At 29.7% G+C, this 10,138-nt stretch overlaps 1 protein-coding gene across 2 annotated transcripts; it reads left to right on the forward strand.

Moving 5' to 3' along the window:
- The first annotated feature begins 6,032 nt into the window (after nucleotides 1-6,032).
- GOX3 (Aldolase-type TIM barrel family protein) lies at nucleotides 6,033-9,920 on the forward strand. 2 transcript variants are annotated; one of them, XM_090311475.1, is made up of 12 exons: nucleotides 6,033-6,209; nucleotides 6,767-6,925; nucleotides 7,460-7,584; nucleotides 7,948-7,994; nucleotides 8,148-8,225; nucleotides 8,345-8,469; nucleotides 8,566-8,632; nucleotides 8,726-8,788; nucleotides 8,906-8,975; nucleotides 9,127-9,227; nucleotides 9,359-9,463; nucleotides 9,551-9,920. In XM_090311475.1, exons 2-12 carry the CDS (start codon nucleotides 6,789-6,791, stop codon nucleotides 9,734-9,736), a joined length of 1,104 nt encoding a protein of 367 aa, XP_090167601.1. In that variant the 5' UTR covers nucleotides 6,033-6,209; nucleotides 6,767-6,788; the 3' UTR covers nucleotides 9,737-9,920. The 2 variants fall into 2 exon arrangements, with proteins under 2 accessions (XP_090167601.1, XP_038883246.1); XM_039027318.2 differs by having other exon boundaries at nucleotides 6,033-6,138.
- The last annotated feature ends 218 nt before the right edge of the window (nucleotides 9,921-10,138 follow it).

Consider the following 10,138-nt stretch of genomic DNA (forward strand, 5'->3'; position numbering starts at 1 on the left):
TTTATGGTGCTACTGAGTCAACCCTCGCCTATGCAAATCTAGGGATAATCTCGAATAAACAGAAGTTCATAGTTAGCTCAGAATTAAGGTCAAGTTACCTAGGTTATCGCTTTGAAATAGTTAGTCTTAAACAGTAAATAACATTGTAAAGTAAGAGTGATTGATTCTGTGATCCGATTTTGTACAAACTCATTTGCACAGGACTTCCCCACTCCTCATGTCATAACATGTACGAATTAGGATCACTTCGTTTGTAGTATTTTACAACTCTTTGTAACAACTATAAAGTAGGCCGCATCCAATAGTGTTACTAGGATAAGACACCTAACCTTATTCATATACTATAGATCATTTTGACTATTTACTCTAACCTGATCCACTTTTATGTCTCCACGTAAAATTCAAGTACTCATGTAATATTCAAGGGTCTTTTAGGTTTATTAGATTTTTAATAAGCAATACATATATTCAATAACAACTTATTGAATTTAGGGTCGAGACCCTGCAGGGACTCGACCCCATAGATTTTTTGCCAACCCTAGAAACATTTGAGAGGTGGAGAAAGGCGCGACTGGATGATGTCAAGCGGCTGAGCATCGAAAGCAGTAGACGAACTCCGATCAGTGGGTGGCGTCGTGAGCTGGAGAGAGAGAGTCGACAACCATTGTTTTCACGAAAAAGAAGATGAAAATTCTTCTTTTCCTTTTTTAAAAACTTTCCACGCTACCCAATGAGCCCTAAATGAATATGTGTGTGTGTGTGAATATGTATTTTTCAAACCAAACCCTAACTCCAAATACACACATATATATGATATATCTTTTTTTCCTTCTCAAATTCCAAATTCAAACTAAATCCCCAAATCTATTATTATTCAATGCAATCTTTTCCAAATCTTCTCTAAATTAAATTCAATTTCCACTTATTGAATTATACTCAAATCTTTTGCAAAATAAAACAATTGAGCCCTAAAAACTCAAAATTCCTTCCAAATAATAAGAGATAATTAAATTAAGAATTATCTAAAAATTTTTGGGACGTCACAAAATCGGTTTATGTCTAGATTTAAAGTTGTTATTCTAGATTTACCATACTATTTTCAATCAATTAAATAGACATTCTCTAACTTTTTTTATCATTCAAATTAACATAAAAATACCGATCATTACAAATTTTGTTACTTTTTAAAAATTGCAAAACTGTTTAAAATATTTTCAAATATAATAAAATATCATTGTTTATTAGTGATAGACACTGATAGACACAAATAGATATCTAACCATGTCTATTACTGATAGATAGTGATACTTTGCTATATTTATAAATAAGTTGACTTATTTTTCTATATTTTTTTAAAAAATATTTAATAGTAATAATTGAGTTCGGGAAGGCAATTTAGATTTTAATTATAAATCAAAGAATTTGGCTTTTACGAGCCATTTTCTATGTTTTTTTGGAACTTTAAATTCCAAGTTAGGATTGGTGTTTATTTTTCAACGATGGAAATTGACAGCGCGTTTTATAACAAATGGATAGTTTGAAAGAAATCCTTGTTTTCTAATCTATATCTATGCTTTATTAAAAAGGATTAAATGGGAAAAAAAAAATTAACTTCCCTTTTTGCAACTTTTTAAACAAGAGGTTGTAAAAACCATCTATAAAGTATGACGATAGTTATAGTTATACCATTAAACTTTCAACAGTAACAATTGGATCTTTAAACTTCTAAAACAGTTAAAATTGAGCCCTCAAGTTTACCATAATTGTAAAAATTGAACATTCAAACTCATATATATATATATATATTACAATTATATAATTTTAAGGATTCAATTTTAACATTTAAATAAGGTTGAGGGCTCAATTTTTAAATTTGAGAATTTAAGGGTATAATTGCAATTATCACCATATTTTAGAGATGATTTTTGCAATTTGCCCTTTAAACAATGACTCTTTTGCCTTCACACGATCATCCATGATATTGTACTTGTCTTTTATACCATTTCTTTCTTTCTTTTGTCCGTTTAGTTTTACGTTCCTCTCTTGCCATTTTATCTTTCAACGATTCCTATTTGGTCCTCCACGGTATTTAAATTTTATTTTTAGTTAAAATAATTAAAATTATAAATAAAAATATCTTTCTCAATTTCATCTCTCTAATTATTTTTTAAACTTCATATCTAATGATTACAAAAATTATATTTCTTCGATGATTTATATTTCAATATATGAAATTATGTTTCAAGCATTTCAAACTTCATATCTAATGATTACAAAAATTATATTTCTTCGATCATTTATATTTCAATATATGAAATTATGTTTCAAGCATTTCAAACTTCATTCAATATATTTCATATTCATTATAAATTAATTAAATATAACATGCATATAGTATCCGTCATTATCTCTTTCACTACTTTTAAATGTAATGTTAGATATTTACTATTTAAATTTAACTAAAATTATATTTATTTAAAATTTTATGTTAAACATATTTTGAACCGTCCTCTAACTAGTATAGTAAAATGGTAACAAAATCACATAACAAACTATAATAGTTTTTTTTTATATACAACAAACCATAATCATTTTTGTCATATTTGAAATCACTTCAAAATATATATTTAATCATTAAAAAATAACTTAACTCTGTTTGATAATCATTTTGTTTTTAGTTTTTTTGAGTCTTGAAAGTTAGACTCAAACTCCTCTCAAACTCTTACAATGATTTGCATATTTCTTAAGTACAAGTGTTGAATTTTTAGCCAAATTTAAGAAAAAAAAGTTTTTAGAAATTAAGATCCCGTTGGGTAACCATTTTGTTTTTGTTTTTTAGTTTTTAAAGATCAAGCCTACAAATACCCGTTCCACCTTTGATTGTTTTGCTTTGTTGTTTACTTTTTACCCATATTTTCTAAAATAGTGTCAAAATTTTCATATTTAAAAGTGGGTTTTTTCAAAACTTATTTATGTTTTTTGAATTTGGTCAAGAATTTAACTATTGTACTTAAAAAAATATGCAACTCATTATAAGAAAATGTGAGGAAGTAGGTTTAATTTTCAAAAAAAAAAAAGTTACTAAACGGGACCTAATTTTTTCTAGCTTTTAAAATTTGTCTTTATTTTTTAAAATATTGCTAAAAAGTAGATAACAAAGCAAATAAATCTATAGACAAAAGAAGTGTTTTATGGACTTTATTTTAAAAAAATTAAAAATTAAAAATCAAATAGTTATCCAACAATATCTTTATATTTAATTTTACATTTCTTAATAAATTTTTTGTTTTGTCAATATTGATTTTAAATTATTAAAAACATATTTCGGATTAACTTCAAAATGGTCAAAAATAACTTTAACCATTTCAGAATATTTTCACACACCTCAGTTGTTTACTATGGGCCAATCTACGGCCCCAACTTTCGTATAAGTTATTTGTAGAATAAACAACTATTTCAATATATATATATTTTAATTAAAATACATGTTATGTTATTTACTTATGATAGCATTTTTTTTTTTGCACGTTTCACTTCATTTATTCAATTTTTCGTCATGAATCTTTAATTATTGTCTCAAAGGCATAATTAGCTCCTTTATTTTATTCAAGACTCGATTTTGCTCCAAGTACGCAAAATTCTATAACATTATCAAATACAAACATGAAATAATTGAATGTCTCAAAATTAACATAAACTAAGGCCTAAAAATATCTCGCTATGCGCTTTCAATTTTGATATCCATTTTTTCTTTTCACATTATTAAAAATTATACTTACATGCCCCCAAATAAACAAAATTTTTAGCCAACTTTTCGAAAAAAAAAAAATTTAAAAGTCACTTTCTAAAATATGGTAGAAAAGATCTTTTATTTTTAGATTAAATTAAAATTTTAGTACCTAAATTTTGAGATTTTTATTTATTTGGTCCATAAACTTTTAAAATGTTTTAATAGATTTATAAACTTTTAATTTTACATATATATTTATTGGACAAATTCAATTTTTTTTTTAGGAAAAAAGCGACTATTTCATTAGATATAAAACTAAATTTGATGTCTAATAAAATACTATATTTAGTATAGACTTTAAAATTTCATTAATTTTTTAAAAAATTAAAACATCAATAATTAAATTTGTAATTTAGATTTACATTTAACCTTACATTAAAAAAAAAAAAAAAGAAAACGTGTACAATATAATATACCATATTGGAGTCTGAACCTTTACATGCATGTTCGGTTTTAAATGTAGTACGATGACATTTAATAATAATAATAAATAAATGAAGTTCGATGTCATTATTCAAATTAATGATTCGATACTAATTGCCGCGCAAATTACGAGAGATGTGGTAAATCGTAATATCATTTTGGACAAAAATGCCCCTGAATTTTAGAATTGTAAATTAACAATGGTATTAACTCAATCATTCAATTTTGGAAGTTATATCAATTTAAATATTAAATTTTGGAAGTTGTATCAATTTAAATTTCAAACTAACAATTATATCAATTTAAACCTTAAACTTCACAACTGTATCCAAATCAAATCTAACAAAAGATCTAAATTGATACGATTATGAAAGTTCATGATTTAAATTGATACACTTGTGAAAATTTAGAATTCGAATTGATTCAAGTATTAATCTAAGTCTAAATTGATACAATTCCTAAAGTTCAAGGTTTACATTAATACAATTATTAATTCAAGATTTAAATTGGATATAATTATCATTTTATGATTTAAATTGATACAAATATCGGTTTGGAGTTTGAATTGATATAACTCTCAAAGTTCAAAGTTTAGAGTGATACAATCATTAGTTTAGAGTTTAAATTGATATATTCCAAAGTTCAAGGTATAAATTAATATTTGTTTTTAATTTTATGTCACATTTTTCAATAAACAATGTGGAAAGTCCAAGTTTTTTTTTTTTTTTTTTTTAATAATTATTATTTTTTTCACCTAACGTTCAAATTCCAACCTATTTTGGTTTGAGCTAGATGGCAAATGTTCTTGGATCATTACTATATTATATGTTTTTTTAGTTCTAGCTAACCACTATTAAGAAATCGATGATAAGCTTTTATAATAATAAATAGTGTCTTATCACTTAATCATGCTAATAATCAAACATATATTATTTTTTTGGGAAAAATCAAATATATATTATTAAACCCTCAGGTAAGATGACAAAATCGAAATTAACTATATCTATGTTACTTATATAATTTAGTTGTAATTTGTTTATGTATAACAAGTAGTACTTAATCTTTAAATTAAAAAAAGTAGTCCTTACTATAAATAATTGATTTTACTTCTAACACCAGCCTTGAGAAAATTTTAGTTTTATCATCAATTAGTTTCTTAGTTATTTTAATTGGATAAAATACGTAAAAAAAGGTATGTAATATTTTAGAATGCAATATAACCATGATTTTGGGTATAATACTAGAATTAATTAATTTAAAAATGTCCAGATGAGCTACTAAACTATATAATAATATCAAAGCCATAAACTATTTACAAGGAAGCAAAATTGAGTTCCACTATGTTTCTTAAAGATCCATTTTCATTAAAATAACCAACGCTGTTCTAGTAAAGTTTTGTAAAGAATTATATTTTAGTCAGCAACTCTGAAACCCATTTAGATTTTGAAATCAATTTCGATTATTGAAGCACAAATTTGTCAAAGTTTGAATTACCCACCATTTTTTTTCTTCATACTAAGCAAATCGAATAGAAATTAGATTACATTATTGGAGATGGGATGTTATTGAGGATTGAGCACAAGTGACAGTCTTGCGAACGCCCTCCACACAAGTTTTTATTTCCGATTAATTTGAGAAATTTCTGTGAAACAGATTTGATTTCTAACGCTCACCTTCAAAATCCAATCCAAATAATGTGGTCTCTCTCTCTCTCCCCCAATTTGATCCCACCCCTTTTGTCTTTACCTTCAATCCGATCACGGTCTTCCTCTATCGCCCTTTTGCTATATTTGTTGTTTGCTTCCTTATTCCCCATTTCGAGAGCTCAATCTCTCTCTCCTTCGCTCATTTTTCCATCTTCTCTTTGTTATCTTTAACCCCTTTTCATCACTTCCCTTCATTCATTTTCATTTCCACAGATAAGGGTATGTTCTCTCTCCCTCATTTGTTCTTCTGCAACTTCTGATCTGTTTTTTTTTTTATCTGGGATTTTGTGGTATTACACGCATGTCTTGTTCTTCCACTCATTTGAGTCTTTAGAGTTTTGTGTTTCATGCAGTTCTTATCGTTTCTATTCTGTTTCATTGACGTGGGTTTGGATTCTTTTAGACTGACTTTCACTCGTGCTTTATGAATTTGCTTTTGATGATGACGGGTCGGCTTGTTTTCTGTTTCATTCTTTGTTTATCGATGGAACTTGAATGAAATGAATCCGATATTCACTCGTTAAAGTAGATTCATATCTGGATACTGATGAGTGTTCGTTTGCAATAGTTTTCAAGCATGGATTAAATTATCGATAATCGCATCTCCGGCTGATTTTGATGATTAAATCTTAAGTAATAAACTGATAACTCGTTTACTTTGTTAATCAAATACATCAATCGTATATTCATTTTTCTCGGGGATCGTGTACTACGGCGTTTTAAATTCTACTTTCTTGGTCTTGATGAGAATTATTGCTTCATCCCCTTTCATCAAATACTTCAGACTTGAGAGATCGTTTTAATTTGATGGGCTTTTAATTAATTTCTCTAATTTTCTTAAACACAGTTTTAATCAGTCTGTTGAAAAGATGGAGATTACTAATGTCACCGAGTATGAGGCTATTGCAAAGGAGAAATTGCCCAAGATGGTTTATGACTACTATGCATCTGGCGCAGAGGACCAGTGGACCCTGAAGGAGAATCGAAATGCATTTTCCAGGATTTTGTACGTTTCTTTCCATGCTTTAACCAGTGCTTTTCAATACAAAATTGCTTCACTTTTTTATCTTGTATTGTATATCTCTTTTTATTTATAAAATGAGCCTTTGAAAGATAGTTTGGATTGATATTTGGAAGTAGTGCTTGTAGATAATACCTTTTTTTCTATAATATTTTGGAAAACATTTATATAGTTATTTATCCAAGAGTGTGAGTTTTATGGACACTTTTGGAAGGATGAAAAATACTTTTAGTCTCATTAGAAGCAATTTTCACAATTTTCATGATAGTTAAAAATAGTTTTGAAAATTTTGAAGATACTAAATATTGTTCTAATGCTCTTGAAGCAAGCACTTAATTAATTAATATTTTGTTCTCCATAATTATAAATTAAAAAAAATAAATTTCACTGAAAACAGTTAAAAAATAGTTCGTAGGGAGTTTTAGTTGTGTTAATGAGTTTGTGTTCTTTGTTCTGTTTTTCTCTTCAGAGCAATATTAAAACTAATTATCTGACAGTTGATAACTATCACTGAGACAGGTTCCGTCCCCGTATTCTTATTGATGTGAGTAAGATAGACATGTCAACAACTGTGTTGGGATTCAAAATTTCAATGCCTATTATGATTGCTCCGACTGCCATGCAAAAGATGGCTCACCCTGAAGGTAACAACTTCCTAATTCCATTGGGAACTCCATTTTTCTAGTCAGTTATGCAGTGTCCGTCTTCATTGGTTTGGAAAATTTTCGAAGGCTTTGGATAGTTGGAACTTGTAGAAAGTTGATTTGTCAAGTTTAATATGTATGCACTACTTTTATGGCTTAGAAAATTTTCCAGTCAACCATAGACTTCTTTAGTTGCATTTTAAGATTAGTACTTACATTAGATTTGAATTAGAAAATTCAAACATCAAGATGACATTTATGCATTAAAGAAAATAATCATATACTTATTTGTGCTGATTTGTATTTCCATTCCTACAAGAGTGACACTGTTTTGATCCGAATGATATTGCTGTTTCAATGCAGGGGAGTATGCCACAGCCAGAGCAGCGTCTGCAGCAGGCACAATTATGGTTTAAATTTCTTCTTCCAAGCCTAAAGTTTCTTTTTTCCTTTCTTTTTTTTTTTAATTCTCTTAAATACAGTCTTGACTTGAATTAGAAGTGTGGGATTGGTTAAGGACTTTATTTCTAAGCTTAATTCAAGTGATTCTTGAATTGTTTCAGACTCTTTCCTCATGGGCTACTTCCAGCGTGGAAGAAGTTGCTTCCACTGGACCTGGCATTCGGTTCTTCCAGCTATATGTAAGAACAATTTGTAAAGAGTTTTAAAAAATAATGAAAAACAACATTTTATTTGATCACCAATCTCAAACATTTGGTCTTAATGCGTTTCATCTGAATCCATTTTATTGCTTATTCAGGTGTACAAGGATAGGAATGTTGTGGCACAACTTGTGAGAAGAGCTGAAAGGGCTGGTTTCAAAGCCATTGCCCTGACTGTGGACACTCCAAGGCTTGGTCGCAGGGAAGCTGATATCAAGAACAGGTGTGTATGGATTTATCGAGTCAGCTGATACAGGTTTGAGGTATACAATAAACCTTTTCATCAAATGTTTTTCACACATGATGACTCTTGATGCAGATTTACTTTGCCACCATTTTTGACATTGAAGAACTTTGAGGGGTTGGATCTTGGTAAAATGGACAAGGTAAGAGTGAAATGCCACTTTATGCTGAGTTCTAATTTCATCAACAACGTTCTTGAAAACATTTTCTCTCTGTGGGTGTGTGTTTTTTTACAGGCAGATGACTCTGGACTGGCCTCATATGTTGCGGGGCAGATTGACCGTACTCTCAGTTGGCAGGTAACTACGAAAGGTCATTCAAAGTTCAAAAAGGCGATGTTATTGCTATTGCTATTATTATTTTGAAACAAACTAGGTAGCACTATTGAAGAAGTTTCTTTTTCCATTGACTTACAGGATGTGAAGTGGTTGCAGACCATCACCAAGTTGCCAATTCTAGTGAAGGGTGTGCTTACTGCTGAGGACAGTAAGTAAACTATGATGGAAGAGACTAAAACTACTAATGAAAAAAATGCTAGAACAAGACATATTCATTTGATTTTATGAAAAACAATTTGTCTTTTCTTTGGGATAATTTTAATTTTAGTGTAATCTGATGTTTGGCCTCCTAATTGCAGCAAGGATTGCCATTCAAAGTGGAGCTGCTGGAGTAATTGTTTCAAATCATGGAGCTCGCCAACTTGACTATGTCCCTGCAACCATTATAGCTTTGGAAGAGGTACTTGATACAATTGCACAAATTTTGGTTTAAAAGATTATATTTTTCTAAGCAGATCTTCTGTTGGCCTAAAACAAAACATGTCTTTATCTTTTGAGCTATGATCATGATCTAATACTTAATGATTTCAGGTTGTTAAAGCTGCTAGAGGTGAAGTTCCTGTTTTCCTGGACGGTGGTGTTCGACGTGGAACAGATGTTTTCAAAGCATTGGCACTTGGAGCATCTGGCATATTTGTAAGTAAAACGAACACATATCAGATGATCATTTTGCTACTATCAACTATATGATCACTTAACAAATATCATATTCATTAATGTTAGATTGGGAGGCCAGTGGTGTTCTCTTTGGCAGCAGAGGGCGAGGCCGGTGTGAGGAAAGTGCTTCAGATGTTGCGTGACGAGTTTGAGCTGACCATGGCATTGAGTGGCTGCCGCTCACTTCAGGAGATCACCCGCAGCCACATTGTGGCCGACTGGGACACTCCTCGCATCGTGCCGAGGCTATGAGATGTTGCATTGTGTGTGCAACAAACACCATTTAGCAGTCTTGAATTCTTGGGGTTGTGATATATAGCATATGAATGATTTTCTGTTAATGATAAATTATGTAATGTCTTCTTGAATGGGATATTACATTCATCCTATATTGTTTCTGTTGCCAGCATTGATGATATGTTACTGAAGTTGACAACTGAATGTCTTTTTGGTTGCTGGTACAGGTGGTAAAAAGGAAAAATGGAAAGAAAGGTATTTTGATATTCCAATCCTTTCCTTTGATTTCTTTGCCTTGTTCTTAAAAGATGTTTGCAAGCTACTGAAGATTGAAATCATATCACCTCGGTAAGAAGTTTGACATTAATGATCCCCTTTTCAGAAGATCTGATTTTACATATTCTGAGTTAGATATGA

Source organism: Benincasa hispida, chromosome 3, assembly GCF_027475165.1.
Source record: "Benincasa hispida cultivar pf3 chromosome 3, pf3_genome.v1.1, whole genome shotgun sequence".
Taxonomy (NCBI): domain Eukaryota; kingdom Viridiplantae; phylum Streptophyta; class Magnoliopsida; order Cucurbitales; family Cucurbitaceae; genus Benincasa; species Benincasa hispida.

What these genes read in the sequence shown, in the direction of transcription:
- GOX3 (XM_090311475.1), top strand. Translation starts at nt 6,789, where the DNA reads ATGGAGATTACTAATGTCACCGAGTATGAGGCTATTGCAAAGGAGAAA. An exon ending in CTGCAGCAGGCACAATTATG is followed by an intron (nt 7,995 to 8,147) that starts GTTTAAATTTCT and finishes GAATTGTTTCAG; the next exon opens with ACTCTTTCCTCATGGGCTAC. An exon ending in ATCTTGGTAAAATGGACAAG is followed by an intron (nt 8,633 to 8,725) that starts GTAAGAGTGAAA and finishes GTTTTTTTACAG; the next exon opens with GCAGATGACTCTGGACTGGC.